Source organism: Anabas testudineus, chromosome 18 (assembly GCF_900324465.2).
Source record: "Anabas testudineus chromosome 18, fAnaTes1.2, whole genome shotgun sequence".
In the NCBI taxonomy this organism is placed as follows: domain Eukaryota; kingdom Metazoa; phylum Chordata; class Actinopteri; order Anabantiformes; family Anabantidae; genus Anabas; species Anabas testudineus.
This window is the reverse complement of record NC_046627.1, coordinates 28672672-28692662: the sequence shown is the minus strand read 5'-3', so window position 1 is coordinate 28692662 and position 19991 is coordinate 28672672. Positions and strand designations below refer to the sequence as shown.

General features: G+C 38.1%; 1 protein-coding gene across 7 annotated transcripts in view; it reads right to left on the bottom strand.

Moving 5' to 3' along the window:
- sorcs2 (sortilin-related VPS10 domain containing receptor 2) overlaps positions 1–19991 on the bottom strand; it is a 255410-nt gene that overhangs the window by 43909 nt on the left and 191510 nt on the right. For all 7 annotated transcript variants that reach the window (XM_026353187.1, XM_026353188.1, XM_026353190.1 and 4 more), the window contains exons 4-6: positions 8326–8490; positions 4755–4828; positions 230–294 (exon numbers count right to left, since the gene is read on the bottom strand). In XM_026353187.1, coding sequence (XP_026208972.1) covers positions 230–294; positions 4755–4828; positions 8326–8490 — 304 coding nt within the window. The remainder of the gene's footprint in view (positions 1–229; positions 295–4754; positions 4829–8325; positions 8491–19991) is intronic.

Genomic DNA, 19991 nt, shown 5'->3' with positions numbered 1-19991 from the left:
GAAGCTTTGTCACTACTTACGTCTCTTGGTTGGTTTGTTATTGCTCCATGACAAAAAGTTACCAAAGCTATATTCTGTACAACAAACTTCACATAGGTTTAACCCACCTTTGCTAGCAAATCTACTAATCTTAACAGTTCCATTAAAAATGACAACAACAATGAACTTTTTCTTTAAATCAAATATTAATGTTAAATAACAATGAGCACATTGAAGCAGCCCACTGTACCTCCACTTGTATCCTGCATTTCCATGTGCACCAGATCAGGATCCACATCCACTCCAGATACAGACCTGGAACACAGAAGATTATGTTATTCAGTGGCAATTATGATCTGGGACTGTCTATTTAATCAGAAAACAATGTAACACTATCATCAAGAAACTCTTATCTTGTTATATGATGATGTTGTTCAGTGCAGTATTATAAGGAAATGTGTTCATGTTGTATCATTCTCCACCTCAGGATTGACATTTAAGGTAGGAAATACATCATTAGAACCGGCTTCCAGTTATTTCATCCTAAACAAACCTTACACGAGATGTTTGAATGTGACTAATTGGAACAGTTGACATCTTGTCTTCACATATTGTAAACGTTTTAATACATTTTTGAACATACTGTGGATTTTGGGACAGCTTTTCCTTTTATAGGAAGCATGTTTTGGAGGGATCTCAGACCTATATTAACTGGAGAACTGTTACAGCTAATAAAACTTGTTTGGCCCAACGTCATTACCCTTTTCTGAATAAACTGCTTTTATATATGTTTGATCTTGACATCCCTAGTTTATATAAGAAGATGCACTTCTTCATTCTACATGCATTTTAACACAAAACAGAGAGATTTTCATTTAATTTTAGGCCAATAAATATATCTTACCAGTGGCAGAAATAAAACATTTAAAACTCAGTGTTGGAATAAAATGTACAGTGATCCAGTCATAGATCACAGCATTTGAGTATGTACATATCCTGTGCTCCCCTGTGATTTAAATACCTCAGTAAATATGCACAGCTTAGCTCTTCCTGGAAAGTGCTTTTTAATCTTGCTTCAAAACCACCTAAATTTTATACCCTCGTTTCTTCTTAGAAGCACGCTGACATACGTACTCTACAGTACACTTCCTCTGTGTGTCCTTCACTGAGCAGTAAACTGATTAGGGCTGCGTAGTGCAGTCTGTAAAAGTTCTCCAGCCCAGTAAAGATAAAGAAGAGATTTAAAACCTTGTTACTTCCCCTATAAAGAGACTTTACGAGCAATTAGCAGGTCGTGGGGGGACGAGGGAGCAAGGAAGGAATGGGGGAGAGGAGATGGATAACAGGGAGTCATACAGAATCTTCTCATGGTTCAGTCTTCATGTATTTATTATTTCTTTATTTAGTTATTTTCTTATTGTCAGTTATCTTACTGCTCTCAGACATTCTGAAATTCCCTGCGTCCTGTTCATAGCATTTGACACATCAAATTTAGTTAACTTTATGTAGTGTTCCTAGTTGCAAGTTGAAATGAATTGAACATTACATTTTGTCCCACAGCTTTAGAAATAATCTGTTACTGCTACTGCTTATACTTCTAACTGTTTCATTTTATGATATCTCAGCCCATTCTCATGGTATAAGATTATGTCCAGTCCTTTGATGTGTCACACGTGTGTGACGATAAAGGGACTGCTTTGCATCACTATATGACACACAGGGATGTCCGTCATGTTCTATGATAACCTATGTGAATTAATATTTGACGACTAGAGCAATAATGTAGTATATTAAGTATATTATGTTAGGGTTCACGCAGAGATGTGGACAGGGCATGTTGATGGGTCAGCAACATACAGAGAAGTTTAAGTCCAGTGTGAGACACGGTGTGCAGATTTATTATTGTAAGGAAGTACTTATTTTATGTTTTCATATGTATTTTATCTTTTTATTTAAAGTTGCAGTATGTTACTTTTTGTAAATATGTTATTAGCAGGGATTTGCTCCATAATTCATCTTAATGTCGCAAGATGCTGTCAAAACCTCCTGTGACACAGACCTACAGAAGAGCAGTGGCAGTAATATGGAACTATTCAAAAGGTTTTGGAGCAAGGCTCTCCTCTCCAGCCAGCCAGAGAAAGTCAAACCCTGTGCATAACATAGTGATGTGAAAAGTTACCGTGCATGTATGTGTGAGACGCCAAAGGTTTTGACTATGTTATAGTTAACTGAGCTCAATGTGACACATCATTTGATCCTCTGTTGTCATGATGATAGCTAAACATTCCTTCAAACAGTTGGATCGGTGTGTGCTGGTTATCCCCTTCAAATTATTATTTTTTATTTTTAATTTTTCACATTGAAGCATGTATGTGTGGCAAATATATAAGCTACATAAAGGTTAGGTTTTATGGTGCATCATGGCTACCTCACCCTTATTATAGGTGGGTGATTAATTGTAGAACCACAGGAGGTCAGTAGTTGTGTAAAGGAAAACATAGACCTCATTTTATACCTTATGGTGTTGCAGGTTTCCTAGCCTGTACATATGACTGTAGAGTACTCATAACCAACTAGACCCATGATTCCTGATGAAGTGTCCTAGACCAAGAGGTGCAGGTTACTCTGGATAAAAGTTTCAGCAGTGTACTTGAAATGCAAATTCCTAAGATTGAAGGTGAATACACACTCTGCACCGGCAATACATTTATTCATTCTGCCAACGTTTTGGTCCAGTTAGAGCCTCATCACAGTCTAAGTGTGTGGGATTTCCTCCTCTTTCAGTGAAGTGGAAGTAGACAGGCTGAGAGTGCTAAAAGGGAGGCAGGGGAAATGAAATGAACGGTACATAGTACATGTCTGATAGAGACTGATAGGGGCTGGATAAATAAAGAACAGAGAGTTGGTTTAGAGAAAAAAAGAGGAGGAAGTGCAGCATTCTGCAAAAACATCCTCCCTAGGATGGAAGTCAGTTTCATCCCAGCTCTGGTTTCACTGCCATCTGATCACTCTTTCATACACATATATTTAATTTTCATCCTCTATCCTAAAATATTTGCTTGTGTTGTCAGTTGCCATCCTGTGTGACCTCTTTTCATTCAAGACGACGAATTCAAACTTCACAAGCTGAAACTAAAAACAAAGGTCTACCAGAACATATTTGGTCAGACCACCCTAACAGCATTTTTAATGTGATGCTTTGTCTGTAATTTATGTGAGCTGGCTGCCAGACCCCTGTTCTCATGTTGCTTTTATGACTGTTAGGCTACAGGCAGGGGGCTAAGGCCAGAACCAATACCCAGCATACTCTGGCTTGTTTGCCCACACACAGTTAAAACACGTGTATGCACAGACACGTGGCACAGGTATGTCCACATATGGACTTTTATACAAGATGCTGGTCACATCTTTTACACTTAAAGTAGGCCTGAAATTCCAAGAGTGCTTTTGTTGCATGTGATTTTAACAATAAAAGACCAGTTTGTTGTATAGTTTCAGATGAAACATGAATTAAATTTACACTGTAAAATAATCATCAGATCTTCTACTTCCTAGGTACAGCTTTAGTCAGATCATTTTAAAAAACCTTTTGCATTCAGAGTTATCAAATATCAGAACCCACATGTGAAAAGAAAAAAGAAACTAAAAAACTATTTTAGATTTTGTGTTAAAAAGTTGACCACAACCAGAATCACGCTCAACAACCGTATATGACAAAATGTGATATCGCCCTAGAAGTAGGACAGACATGTCGAATTTCAAAGTGTTACTGTGATAATCAATGTATGTAAAACAGGAAGCACCTGTTTTCTTCTCTGGCCCTCCCCTTGTCTCTCCTCCACCTTCCCTCACTTTTTATAGCACAGAGTGTGGATGATTTGTGTATTCGAGCTGGTTGTATAAATCAGAGGTGTCTGGTCATGCAAAGCAGCTCGTTTACTCTCAGCGGTGAGGAGAAACAAACTCCTGCCTTCTTGACCTTCAGGAAATAATAGTGTACTCAGTAGTATTTAAATGCAGCACATTTGAATCTTTTTACAATAAAGGAAATTGAACAGGAAGGAGTAAGGAGAAACTAAGTTGAGAGAGAAAGATGAGGTTGGGAGGAAGGAAATAAATAGGAAGCAATATATGATACGAGATAAGATGAAGGTGAGAGTGAAGTGAGGAAGAGATAGCTCTCAAGCAGTGAAATATTACATGTGCAGGGAAAAGCTTTATACCTCTTCCTGCTGTGGGTACCCTTTCTCGCACTGGAACCACAAAACTATGAAGATTCGGCTATAAAAAGGTTCTGCTGCATAAACTCCAGCGCTAAAACCCAATCCAAATTTCTAATTTAAGTAAAAATTGGGGCAGAAGTCTTCTTTATAATGGTAAATGTAAAAGTGATTTATTAAAATCTGCTGCAGATGTAATTTTATTGCTTGAGTAATATTGTGTAAATAGCATAATAAGATTAGGATGAAGTAATAAAAACATAAATCCATTAACTCTGCAAAAGATCAAATGAATTTTTTCTTTTTTCTTTGTGACTTTGTGAAAAAAAAAAGCTTTATTTTTCATTTAAAGTCAAGCAACAAATAAAACATTAAATTATCTCTCAAACGATGCCACACTGAGACTCTCAATGTGTGGTCTATATCAAATATATCTTTAAAAGAACTGTGTTTATATCTGATGCAGAAAAAGATAGTTAGTTATAAGTAGATGTCAAATATTGATAGTGTTCAAGTCCTTCTTCATTAACAACATGAAAATAAAGTCGAACTGACCAGAACACTTTGTCCTTGGTCACCCGCTCTTGAAGCAGAGTCCACTTGCGGCCGAGGTCTGTGGAAGCATAGAGCTGGATACAGAAGAGAGGGAGAAGATCACAATTAGACATAAAAATGCACCGTCACAGAATGTAGCATTAAATTATAGTGCCTATCCCAAGTTCCATTACCAGCTGTATCTTTTACAACGGAGGATAAATTGACAGTCTATTTGGAAAAAAAAAAAAAAAAAAAAAAAACCTTCACACAATCAGACTACTGAATTTCATGGCTCACCAAGTTAAGACTGAGCTCAATTAATTATTAATCATAGCAGAGAGTGCGCTTATGCCTAATATTTTACGAGCAGCGAGACGGAGTGTGTTTTTGTTGCAATGTGTGTGTGTCTTGCCTGAGCATGTATAGCATTGATTGCACCCATAATGAAAGTCTATTGATTTGCACACTCAAGGTATCCTTCATATCTGAAAAGCACACCGCAGCTGAGAAAAGGGCTGCACAAGACCTCTGCTACAGCGCATTGCAAAAACACAAACACACAGCTTTAGACCTAACTGTGAAAGTTCTCGATGCTTGTCATTGACACATATGTGGCTGCTGAGGCAGTACATCCTGTCTGCACACTGGTTTTTCGCTCTTATCAGAAAATACAAAAATACTTTGCAGTACATTTTTACCTGTTTAAAAAGAAAAAATCTAAGGCTGACCTTGATGGAAATGTATTCCTGCCCTCACAAACTTTCTTAATTTACACGTTCTGCGAGGCGTCCTGCCATCATCTTCCAGCTAAATGATTTTTTTGTTCTGTTTGAATGGATTCTTTGCTTCCATCTGCAGTCTGCCCATATGGAACAGATTAAAACCTAATTGAATTTCTTGTTTAATTACGTGTAAATTATTAAAATTGAAGAGGAGTTGAACTAGCTCAAACTTATGAACTATTAGACCTAATTTCCAATTTATAGTGCTCTTTTTTAGTGAAGACGTGTGTTAATATGTGGGACTGCAGACAGATGTTTGAGTTTACATTTGTGAAACGATTAATTCCTTAGTTTGTCTCAATGTGATTTTATTAATTTGTGGTGTTCCACCTCTATTGGCAGCCCACATTAGGGAGTGACCAGCAGAACAGAGAATAAAACTGGGGAGTACCACTCAGTGTAGGTCATTAGTGGCAGACAGTTTATCTAGTAAAAACAGAAAAACTGTAATGTTCTGCTGTGTCTACATCTGTCACCACCGACTTGTTGTTGCTAATTAGTAGTTGCTATTAACACACTCTAACACTAAAGATAAAAACAGACTGTATGAATACTAACCCTTCAGCCTAACATGCCAACAAATAGACCCTTAATATCATTTGATATCAATTGTTGTTGATCTTTAGTTTTCTAAAATTATTATAAAATTGACTATTTGAGACAAAAAATGTCATAGCCCACAAAAACATGTATACGTCCAAAAAATAAAAATGTGCATAGCATGTCAAACACTAGAAAATAGCTAAAAATGGCAATAAACTATAAAAACACAAAGCACCTAAAGTGAGCACATCTAGTGCTTTTCATATACAGTATATAAGATCTAATTATATAACCAAGAAGATGCTTTAATGCTATGAATTCATCCATGATTATAAGGACAACTAGATTTTGTTATTTCTAATATGACTATATTATATTATATGACCTAAATAATAATTTGACCTGTAAGAATGCCATTGCCAGTAAAGATATGATTTAGGAGCAAAACTGGAGGTGAAAGGTTACCATTGACAATAATAACACAAAACATGAAGAAAATAAGAAAATAACATAATGCTGGCTACAGAGTTTGTGATGATATTTTGATGTTTGTAGAGTACACTTACAGCATGTACTCTACCAGCAGTTTGTATTTTTTATGAGAGTGCAGTCTTTGACTGGTACTGCTCTTGTCTTGCAGCCCCTCTGCTACAGTGCTGCAGGCTTGAATGTCTCATCACCTGAATCATCTCAATTCCCCCTGACAACCAGACATAAGTAATACATAAGGCAACTGTGATGTCTCCGGCTGCATGTTATTTGAGACTGGACTGACATGTTAGAACAATGGAGGCAATTAACTTCACATATATAAAGAGTGCTGGATGGGAAACAGCAATGTATGACATGGCGAGCCATGTATCAAAAATATTATCAGCTGCGTAAGTGTGTGTGTGTGTGTGTGTGTGTGTGTGTGTGTGTTCATTAACCAACACTTAAGAAACCTCATTTCCAGTATAACTGTCACTGTTAATTAGTCTATTTTAACACTTCTATCAGCACTGACAAGTTAACTTTGATTGGCTGACACAATGTCACACTGACATGGGTATTTTAATTTAGGGATAAAGAATACACTATATAATGCACTACATTTGTTTCATCAGTGTTTGGAAATAGTGGCACAACGTCTGTAGTGTAGTGCAGTATATCTCTGTAGTATTCATGTAGCATGACACGTCCTGCTAGCTTTTCAAAACAATGGAACCTTTCCACCAGCCAGCTGATTTCCCACTAGTAGTGCGGTGATTTGATCTAACTTTAAATGTGAATATTTAAAGTACACTTCAATATAATTATATTAATATTTGACAACTTGACCTAACTTCTCCAGTCACGTGTTCAATAATAATTCCTCATAAAATTCTTCAACTTGACCTGCATGAACAAACCCTACCCGTAACCCAAACAGGATTTCTAAATATCTGCCTAAACCTGACCAGAACACTTGCGTCCAATAGGGATTCAAGTCAGGTATGCACCTACACAGTATATCATCCCAATTCATTTGGGTTATTACATAAAGCTTTTTGAATGACCCTGTTGTTAAAAGGCTAAAACAGCTAAAACAACACAGTTTGGCCAAAGTTAATTGAAATAGAAGAGGAAAGTAAATATTGACCCATAATGACTTCTGGGGTTGACTTTGACATAGTTTACTTGCCGTAGTAGTTGCCAGACAAAGTGTTCAGTTGAAATGAGGCATTAATAATGACAAATTGGGTGTGCTGCATTAATTGTAATGGTATAAGACAGTCTGGCTAAACTGTTGTTACTGCTTACACTCTGCCTGATCATCTGTCTGCTCTTGTTTCTTGCTGCATCAGACTTTGTTGTAGCACAAAATGGACTTAGAGTTTGTATTTCTTGCATCTAACTCCAGACGTTCTCTCTCTTCAATCAATAGAAGTGTTCCTTACTGAAAGCTAAGAGAGACTATGTCGTGTTTTCAAAATGAAATGTAATATCAAAGAGTGTGTGTGTGTGTGTGTGTGAGTGTGTTTGGATATGGCCGCTGTTGGGTGTATTTCACTTACATAACAAGATTTGCCCTCCAGCCATTGCTGTATGGTAAATCACACATCAAGTTTTCTCTGAGGTTCGTTTTCTGCTGGCGCATGTGAAAATTGAAATTTAATGCATTGCTGCGCTGACAGCAGAGACGTCTTACTGGTGTAACATCACCGCTGACTTCTTGTTCGCTCTTTCATCTACAGATGATACAGCTATTTATTTTCATGTTTCTGCAGTGCTGTGCTACCCACCCTGCCCTCCTTGCAGTAGGCCAGGAGCTTGTCTTCTTCCTTGGGGTGGAAGATGAGCGTCTCTGGGATGAAGGTGATGGACTGTCGCTGGAAGGAGGAACCTTCGTCCGTGCTGATAAACAGCATCTGATCCCGTTCATTTATGGACGAGCCCACCAGCACCACCTGTGACAGAGGCAGATAGATGAGAAGGGAGGGGAAATAGAGGTCAGAGGGGAAACATGCTGTTCCCTTCATATCAATGCATGTACATATCGAGTCCCCTGCTTGAACCTCAACTCTCATGATGATCACACATGCTCATTTATTCAAGACTACTCTTTGGGATATAGGAACTTTCTATTAACCTTACATGCTGCCTAGACCACAGCAACACTGTATTGATTATCTATTCAGACTTTTATAGCTCATAAACTGAGGGCATTAAACACAGGCCACACCACGACCTGCCAACCGACCAATCACAATTATGTCCCGGACACTCAGAAGTAAGGCTCCCAATGGACAGGATTGATAGGAACTAATGAACCAGCCTCATTCATTAGGACTTTGTTAGAGGTGGGAAGCTGTCCAATGAGGCTTTTTAGGTGTTGTTGTTTATTATCATCATGCTGTTGTTTGCAGCTGGTCCATACACAAAGTATTTGTCATAGTGCAGGCCCATTTTAAACTATTTCTTCAGCCAACCATATAATGAAAATCACCAGTTGACAGCTGTGTTCTTTCTAAACATCTGTTTCATCCTGTTGCCAAGGTTTCCGATTAATGGATGAAAAGCAGTGACAAGTGACACAAAGTGTATAAAAGGAAAGTGCAGCCTGTAATGATTATTTAAAACATGAATTATGTTTGTTATGCTTGCACACCAATAAACACCAATATTCAGGATTGATGTTTTCAAAGAGGCACAAATGATTTTTACTTTTCAGGACAACTTTACTGTTGTTTTTCAAGATGGAAACGGCCCCCAGTCTGGGGCCTCAGTACCCTAGTGTTTCGAGAAGACAGGCTTTATCTTTGTGTGCTTGTGCATCAACTCAGGGGCGAAGCATCGCTTCACTCAACTGGAAGAGATGGAGACTCTTTCACCACGAGCTCCAGACACAGTCAACAACTACACGGGGCTACACCACCAACAGGGTGCCTCCACCAACTCTATAATGAACTGTAGACAAAGATATGGATATTGAAATAAATATAACAAACACAAATACAAACAAATAGCCAGCTAGACTTTTAACTAAGTCATTTAAAGATTTCACAGCATGGAAGTTACTTACTTACTGACTATGAAGTCATCATGTACATTTACATTTAGACATTTAATGATTTGGCAGACGCTTTTCCCCAAATGACTTACAAGTGAGGCTCAAGGCATTTAAAACATTACACCAAAGTACTATAGGAAGAGATTTTTCTATTTTAAATAACTAAGTGTTCATCCACAACTTTAATTCCAAAAAGGTTAGAAAGAAAAGGTTGTTAAAATATATGTTAAAAACAGAATATAATGATTTACAAATCTCATAAACTCCTATTTTATTTGCAAAAGACCATAGAAAACATATGTAATGTTTAAACTGATAAAGGAAATGAACCATTTGAGGAAAAATATAAGGTCATTTTGAAATTGATGGATGTTTACCACGATATAATAGCCCATATATTCCCAACATATGGGAACTGAGGAGACCAGTTGCTAGAGTTGTGGGAGGCACATACAGTATTGTCCCATTCTTGCCTGCTACAGGATTCTAACTGGGTTTTCCTGAGTATTTTCAATAAATTAAAGGTGTAGACTGCAGGCAGACCAGTTCAGCACTGGGGGTCTTCTTCTAGCTTTCGTCTAGAGAAGTGTTTCTGGGTCATTAGCATGTATGGTTTCGTTTTTGCGTGACAGAGCTTTAACCTGCATTTTTGGCATCATGAGGGTTATTTCCTTTGCCTCTGGAGCTTGATTTCAGAGCTCCAGCCCAAGAATGTGTTAGGGCCCGATGATCACCAACACTGCAATTCAGCCTTGTCCCTTGTGCAAAGAGATTTCTCCAGATTCTGAGAATCTGTTGATGATATGAGGAACTGTAGTTTTATGTTGGGGACAATTCTTCGATTTCACAGATTGGCCAACCTCTGTCCATCTTTACCTCTGTCCTGCTGCTGACATCAGTTTCTCAGTTTAAGAGCAAAATATGGGCTTCTGAGATTTGCAAATGATGAATTTTATAGTGTATGCATCCAATAGATTATAGAAATTATAATTTATGGATATTAACATTGCATTAGTAGATACAGCTAAACAGTAGAACAAGCAATTTTAACCTGTTTAATATTGTAATACAGCAATTGATTATTGTTTTCCACATAGAACTCAGCTTCTCTACTTCCTATAATCTTAAAACCTACAACATCAACTTCTCCCTCACATGAGCTTCAAACTCTCAGCTGCAGCTGAGTCATCTCCTTATAAGGTAAATAAAATGAATTTGTACGCCTTTGGACACACAAATGTGCACGTCTGTACGTAAGCAGGCATGCATACACACAAATCCTTTTCAGTATTCTCTTCATGACAGCAATTAGGCAGCACGCTTAACATGCCTCACATCTTCCTGGCTGTGCGCGCTTGTTCTGAGCACACTTCCCTGAGCATCACGGTCAATTAAAAGCCTGGGTGTTTGGCTGCCAGAGAAAGGCCAACGAGGACGAGCAGCGGAGTGGTAAAGTCAGAGGAGCAGGAGGGAAAAAGGCAGAGTGGAAGATTTATTTTTTTTTTGCCTCATCAAATGTTCTTGCTTTTCTTTTATTTTGTGAATGCAGACTGAGCATGTCTGGGTTTGCACCTGGGAGCTCCCCCACAGTTTGCTGTTGAAAGCCAAGAAGCTCCAATAGAAAGCTCATCATTCAGTGTCTTGCTCAAGGGCACTTTTAGCGTATTGGCTTAGAGTGGCCACAGCTCTCTCCAGTGGATTTAGGGATTAAAGAAACATCCCTCAAGTCACATTTCCTCCCACTAAACTGCCACTGTTCTTCACGGAGAAATGAAAAGAATTAGGAAGCGCTTGCTGTTTGGCAATGGCTTTTATTTACATGTCAAAATAGCAAACTGGCTTCAACAGTATAAACTCCTATTCTAATGTCTCTCTGTGTTTTCTTCTCATGTCCCTGTGGGGCAAGACCATCAGTCAGGTCAGCCGGCCTTGCCAATATGTCTCTATTTAAAGGACATCACTCAGTTTAACCTAGTTGAGCTCTGACAGCTGGACATCCTCAGGACACAGATACACACAGGCCGCCCACACATCACCAGACTGTGGGAGAAACTGTACAGTGAAGAAACCCAACGTACGCACAAAGCTTACACTGGGCTGATTTTCTAACTGAAGTGAAATACAGTGTATTAATTTATTTATTTCTTAGATAAAATTCCAAGCGTTTATTCATAAAATATTTGGCACAAATTGATTCTAAAACACTCTTTTTGTGCCAAAAGAACATGTCCAGCCCATTTTGTTTTAACATTTACTTCCATCCACATTAAAACTCAGATAGAGGAGAAAAAAGGGTAATTCTCCTCCTACGTAACTCGCTTGGAAGACAAACAACTAAGCCGACCACGGAAAACAAGTGAAGAAGACACTGCATGCTTTTTCCTGTTCCGCTCTTCACATCGATTATTGTGAGCTGACTACAATATTCGGAGTCACAGAACAATGGCTTAAACACCACCTGTTTTGGTTGTAGGTTAAATTTATTGTTACAAAAGTGTTGTTCTGCATTGTTCTGCCTTAGCTCTGTTTTCCCCATGATGCTGTCCTAGCTGGTGGAAACTGGTGTCTTGTGTCTTCTGTAGCTCCAGAGGCAAAAGAAATAACCCTCATGATGCAGTGATATCATAAAGGTTGGCTTGACTAATGCTGAGAAAGAACAAACTTATAATGTACTGTACAAACTGAGGGTATAGAGTTTGAAATTCTTTTCAGGTGCACTGAGTCTCTGAATACCTGTTTCCTCATTTCTGGAGATTGGGTTTTTGGTGTTCATACTTTAAGAAAGTGCATTACCAAGTCAAAGTAGAACATTCTGAAGCTATTTCATTTCTCAGTCTACAGTGTAGGTGTGAGACTGCAGTCAAACATTTTTTAAATAATAATAATAATGATTTCAAATAATTTAAAAGCCAAAACAACACTTTTTTTACAGTGTACTTTGGTTCCCGACATTTTTGGCTTGTGACGCTCCAAGGCCGAGTGAGCACGTCTGGTTGTGTCTCTGAGCTTTATGTAACCAGTGGGTTTCACATAGTTTTATTTAAGAGGCCACAGAAAGAAAACAGCAGCAGTAAAGATCACAGGACAAGGACGAAGATTTGAAAAGAGTGAGAATGAATGGCTTTCAATTTATTTAGTATTGCCGAAGTAATTTGTTTTCTTTTTCTAACCGGTTAAACTCACAAAAACGCAAATCCTAAGATTAACATAGGAAGCCCTTTCTGGGGTCGATGTCAATACACTCCCATTGAACTGACAGATGTAACCATGACCAGGTGAATTCTTAATTAACATCAGTCAAAAGCACATAGTGAAAACTGAAGGAGACGTGCTTGTGAAAAGTTTGTGGGGCTCCTTGCACAAATGCACTGGCTTTCTCTCACGCAGTAACTTGACTTGCCAACAAGTGGCAGTCTTGTCAAACTGTGTGCAGCTACATGTGAGCATGCCTTCAAACCTTCATGCTAAACTTGAAAATAACTTGAAACTTGATTCACCAACTCACACATAAGACATTTTTGGGAAGCTACTAAGAAGAAGGAGTAAGGGGGGTGGGGGGGCTGACACATACTATTCCTTCCCCTGTAACATTAGTTATGATCCTCCACAATCAAACCTCTTTGATACATCTTCCCCCCCTTCAGATTTTCTCTGAATTATAACTGAAGCTTTAGGGAAGCACAGAGCTGCTATTGTGCACAGCAGATAAAAGCGGGCTCCAAACTTCCTGTGTCTGCTCTGGAGACTGTCGGGGTGTGACACATTTAGGGGACTCACCGAAGAGCAGCTCTTTTTTTTTTTTTTAATCTGCAAAAAACTTAAACACCAATGAGACCTGCCAGAGTACAACACATCTGTGCAACTTTTAGATGAACAACACAAACTTATGAAGGAGTGCTGGCGTGCAGTCAAACCATGAACGGCACAAGGGCCTAAGGAAAAGAATATCTGTGTACATTATCTCTGTACTGCATATTTACAGTAGACTTTAAACTGCTGAAGGTTTCACACACTCCAGGCTCACGTAGCTCATCTTTTCAGGTCCTGACAATGTAGGATATGTTGTCTTTGGTGTTTGACCCATCGCAGAAACTTAATGCTGCTGCAGATTTACATAATGCACCAGTATGTAAATACTTTTTCAACTTGGGTTTTATTTTTTTTATATGTTTAGATTGAACAATGAGATTATATAAGTCAAATTAATTTAGATCAGTCAGCAACTTTTGCTAAAAACAAGTCTGATGGTTCAAGAAACACAGGCAGACAAAACATAACTGTGATGTAATGTATTTGTTGAAGTGGTCTATGAAATGAAAGCTCAACCTTGCTCACTGTCGGTTTTACCTCTGAATAAACTGGTTTATAGTAATTTGGCTGAAGCAGATCTTTCCAACTGATTTTTCTCCATGGATTATTTTATATTGCCAACAAGTTCGAGTGTGATACCGTAAGTGTTCATTGGACCTCATTTTGGAAATGACAGTATGCTCCCAGATGATCACGATAGTGTGCAAAACACCACCTATTCCCATATGCAGTACATCAACCTGTTTGTGTTTGTCTAGTGTTAACAACACTAGACAAACACTTTCTCTAAGCTTGATCAAAGATCTTTTGTTGGCTAATGTCAACCTGGACCAAAATCAGGCCTGTGGTGCAGCAATCATGGGTTTTGTAAGCCCACCCTCCACCATTGTTTTTAATTGCTGTAGCAACCTACCCATCCAAAAAATATGGTGCACTGGAATGTAATCTACCCTGTGATTGCATTCACTACAAAAACATAATCACAGTTGCAATTTAGTTGTATAGGAGACAAGCTTGTGTTATCACGATTGATAGGGAAGATAGAATAAAACTAAAATAATAAGACCTGAGTTGTAATAGAGCAGAATGATTCTTTTTCTACACACGTAAACACAACATACATATATATATGAATATCAGTAGCTGCTTGCAGTTAAGAACTTGTGGGACAATGACTTTCCACTCAATTACATATGTAAATTGCCTGGGTTCTAGTTCCTGCTGGGAGACAGGGCCCCTGTGTAATGGCAGCTCATTGAGCTGTGGTCTGTAGGGAATTAAGATGTGGGGGAGCAAAGCGGCATGGGAGCCCAGAGCACACAACTAGACAGCATAAGTTGTTTGCAGATGCATTGTGCTGGTTATCATGCCCCATTTAGGGCTGAATGCTGAACTTTAATACTCTTTGGTACCACTGTGTCTATAACAGAGAGCAGTAAACGCTGTTTAGAACATCTGTGTCTGGTAACATTGTAGTTTGTAATCCAAAACTTTCCAACTTCAACATTTCCTTAATAATAAGTATTTTCAGTTCTGACAATAATTTTCTTCAAGTATTTCCTATAAAGACCCCTGTTGGACCAACTTGAGAATATGTTGTTTCTCCTTCTCTCTTAATGGTTTCATTCCAATAAAGTTAAGGATTCCTCCACCCTCATGTATAAGATGTAATAGATGCAATCATTGGTTAGCATGTGGGATTCAGTTTAGGTGTGTTAAGTTGCTATACTGTAAACAGTCCATTAAACTCAATTAAAAAGAAAAATAGTTAATGAGGGGCTGTTTGACAGATAGTAAGCTAGTTTAGTTTGCAAATTAATAAATTACTTCTATATCAATGGAAAAACACAATTAGACAGCTTTTGTTGTGTTCTCTTTCTGGGGAATTTGAACAAAGTAAGTCAGTTGCTTTTCAGGTGGAGGTGCATTTAATGAAGACTGATGGTGGTTTGACCTCAATGAGACTATGACATGTTTTTCTTTAATCTTTTAAAGGACAAAGTACCAATATTATTATAAAACCTTTTATATTTTAAGTGACAGTAGTTATTGAACAAGCTACTAAGTGAACCTGAGAAAGTGCTGCTTCTAAAGCCAAGAAAAAACATACAGGGTCTATCTCTCTAAAAATACTACAAATATTAAAACTGACACAAATGGAGGAGAATTGATTTCCATGATAGTATTTTCTTTCATATTTACTTGTACAACTCGTTCAAAAACACTGATTTTGATGAGATAATTCCACTTGTCTCAAGTGCCGTCTTACTTTGTCGATATCTTCAATAATGTTAGTATGACCTTTCATATCAACAAAATGTCACTGGATGAAGTTAATCTTTCAAGCAAGTGGATTCACAGTGGAAACAAGAGGAAATATCTCCACTCACGGTCATTTTTCTCATTTCTGTAATATAGTAGAGGTTTTGTCAGGACTTTGTGCTGCTTCTCTCCACCTTTATTTCCTTACACTGTGGATGGATTGCTGCTGATACTAGGAACAGGCTAAGGGCCCAGTAGGTCAGGGAACCCCTGGATCAAAGCCTCTGTATGAAAGAGTGTTAATGCCTCTTGTTTAAACTTCAAAGAACTCAGATGAAAGATGTGAAATGACCACAAGAGGAAAAATGACTCAAAAAGTCACATAATGTCACCAAACTGCTGGAAAAAAACAAAAAGAAAGACATGACCACCAAGATGAAAGTGATGACGATGATTGTTTTACTCCAGACTTCCCTGTGCTTTACTTCTAGGTTGGTCTCCGCCCTCCCTTTATGTCCTACACTTTGTGTTTTGGCTTAAAGTATTGCTGGTTACTGTTGTCTTCTGAGATTAACTATACACCTTATAGTTTATAGCAAGATGTTTATTTATTGCATTATAGAGTTTTAGACTGTTAGTGTCTGTTTCTGCACTTTGCATTTGGGTCCTGCTAATAAAAGACTGGGACCCAAGAAAAAGACTCAAAATGTCCATTTGGGAAAATGAAACCAAAAAGAAAAAAAAAAACAAAAAAACAAAATGATAGTTGAAAAATAGACACATGACAACTATAAATATAAAATGAAAAGATAAACAAAATTACAGTGTGGAGGTCCTACAAAGGATTTTTTTCTGCTTGTTTCATAAGTTATTCATGATGATGATGTGATGGTATAATTCCTTTATACTGTTTCATTTTGAGTTGTTAAACATTGTGATATTATTATTTAAAACTACAGCTTGTTCTATAAGTGAGCCCTAAATGAAACCCTAAATGATTGAAATTAATCCAATAGCCCTTGATATATGTATGGAAACTTTAGCAATTAGCAAGAGGATATTGCTGACCACTGTTATTGCTGAATATTAATATGGATAGGTTCATTGACTATTAGAGGACTAAAGACATTGAGAACTCAAATAGTAATTATTATAGTATAATAAAATAGCATAAATTGACTTAATGCAGGTAAATGTTTGGTTTAAGTTCCCTTATTCTCAGTTTCAGAGGAAAAGCGCGGTGGAGAAGATAAAATATGGATCTTTGAAGTCATTCAGCTGATCTCAGAGGAGCAACACTGATGTTCTAATGTTCTGTCTGATGTGATGACTGATGAATAATGGAGAAACTTCAAGCCTAACATTTGAACTCTGACATGTGTAACATCTACAATGAGGTTCCTTTCCAGGGAAATTGAAGCTCTCAAACTGGAGACAGCGGAGCTCAAACTATACAACAGAGCTCTGATCGAAGAGGGGAGCAAGGACCAGGAAGCCATGTTAATGAAAATATTTGTGAATGAGCTTCAGAGAGCTGAAGCCACGAGTCATAAGGCGAGCCCTACAACAGTTGAGGGACTCTCACAATTTAAAGAAGCAAAAGGACAGAATTCATGATCTTTACTGCTGATCTTACCACAGCCAAACAGGTACTGAAGGATCTGAACAAACAACTCAGGAGAGAAAAATGATTGAGGGTCCAGGTCAAGATAGGAAAAATGTTGAGATGTCGAGATTCTTTTCAGGAATATTGAAGACATGCAGAAGGTCATTCAGCTAAACTCATATCCGCACAAAGAAAACAAACTTGTTCTGAGATCTTGGAATGTTTCAGAAAGAAAAATATCTGAGGAACCAAGTGAAAGCTAAAAACCACGCTGACTTCTAGTTTGAGATGCAATTCTGTATAGAAATTAAGCAGCAGCTCCAGAAAGAGATGACACAGAGGGCAGAGGAGGAGAGGAGCAGGCTGGATTGAGGTAAAGTCAGTCCAGCTTCTTCCAAAGATTGTGCAGGATCTTGAAAAGAAACTAGAACAAGAAAGAATGAGGTTCTCTGCCAGGAAGAGGTCCTTCATACAGCAATGAAAATTTATTTCAAGAACCAGAGAAAAGAGAAGAGCTGCCCACCGAGAACCATCAGCATCTCTCATTTTACATCATGTACAATATTCTTTTTACAACATATGAACAAATATGTAGTATCAGTGGGGTTTCTTTTTTTAGTACTACAGTTAACAAGAACACCCCCTGGAATACTTCTTTGGAAATATTGCACAGACTCTGTACTAGGGAGCTAGCAGGGTCTAACTGCTTTGGACATTTGTGTTCTCACATACAGCTCCTCTGGGTACTGTCTAGATAAGTTCAGTTCGCATGTTGTATTACATTTCCTTCTCTTCCTTGACAATCTTATTCATTATGTAATAAAATGCTGTTCATTTTTCTACTTGTGCGAGGACTACAGATAAGCTGTTGAGCTATACCAGAACATGACCATGAAATGACCAGGAAGAGATAAAAAAAAATGGCCAAAGAGTGACACATGGTAACCAAAAAGAGACAGAGAAATGGCTGTTCTTAGCACAGGGCTCTCTGGCTCATAATCCATGCATGCCTCACACTCTGACTTCACTGAAGGAGAGGTGAGAAATGATACATGTTTGACAGGAATGGAGAATCAGGGAAGCAATCACGAGCGACAAGTTGTCCTTTGAGGTGTTAGATACAGGAAGGTTAGAGGTCTGAGAGCGTTTTCTCACACCTTGGTTACAGCACAAATGCATTAGCTGGTGGTGTCCTTGTGCATTATACATATAAGAATCCCTCTACGTCTCCTGCATTTGTACCACAGTGGAGGTGACTGGCAAACACGTCAGACTCTGGAATCCCACACATTGGCTCACGTCCAGAGAACAATAAAGATATCCACACAGGTAGGGGGGTCAACTGTAACACATGACCGCACGCCAAAAGCTACTTAAGGATGTTTTTGTGAACACGCATCCATGCAGACAAACTGATGTTCTTATTCTAAAACACTTTTATTAGATTTTATATATATATATGTATGTATAATGCTGAGAGCATGTATAGATCTAGTAGTACTACTAGTCTGTCTTGTTGCTTCCCTGATTCTCCATTCCTGTCAAACATGTATCATTTCTGTGAGGTGTGTGTGGTACTGCTGTCCCAGAACGATCCCTGTTATCTGTTATGCACTCTCTCCATCGGGAGCATCCCAAAGTATATCTTGGATACACTCTTACGCTCTCTGTGTGTCTTTTGTACAGAAACTTCCCCAGCAGCAAGTTTCAGAATTAGGTTTTAAAAATGTATAAGATAAAAATAAAGAGTGTTCTGCTTGAGTCCAGCACATACATTATGTTTCCTGAACGTCAGACAAAATATTAAAGATTTTGGGCCACAAACATAAGTCCAGACAAACATTGTAGGCACATTGTTTTACACACATATATCTAATGCTAAGTTGCCACGACCACACATGTTGTTTGTCCCTAGCCTCTCATATGACCCACTAAAAAGTTAGTTAAAAGAGCGCCCCTAACACAGCAGGTACCTGTGGTAATTGCACTCTTTTGGTACTGATTCCACAGCTGCCTCCAGTGGAGTCCTAATGGTACAGATGTTATAATCCAATTTTTCATCTAAAATATGGTGGTTTGGTTGGGTTTAGACGCAAAGCCATATGTGTTAAGCTCAGGCACAAGATAAACAGTTAAATGTTTACAGTTTATTCCCTAATGTGACATGACATCACCCATGTGTCACATAGTATACATAATGTTATTGTGGTCATGATGACAACAACAGATTGCACACTGAAGTCAAACTCTGATCTCCTCTATGGAAGTACTCTGCTTCATTGTGGCAGCATCATATGGGAATTAAAATCTTTAAAACTCATAAAACAAGTTGACTTAACTCTTTTATTCTCATTCATGACTTTGTCTAGGTTAAATTAACTTACATTTTTGAAACAGTAGGGAATATGAACCAGCTTGAAATGACTTTTAGTTTACTGCAATTACTGATATTACCTTGATTTTTATTACATTATATATGGTGCTTTTTAATTGAGTACATATTACTGTTACTAATTACTTATACGTTTATATGTAGTAGAGCACAAATCAAAACTTCAAACTGTAGTCTTTGTAGTTTGGGCTTTAGGGGCTAGGTGGTTTAGAAACTGTCTGTGAGCACAGGGTTTTTTATTGGGGGGAAGAGGGGATTTGCCATGATGTGAAATTCCTTGATGTTCATCCTCATCCAGCAGACGTTTACTTTGCCTTTAAGCTAAGAA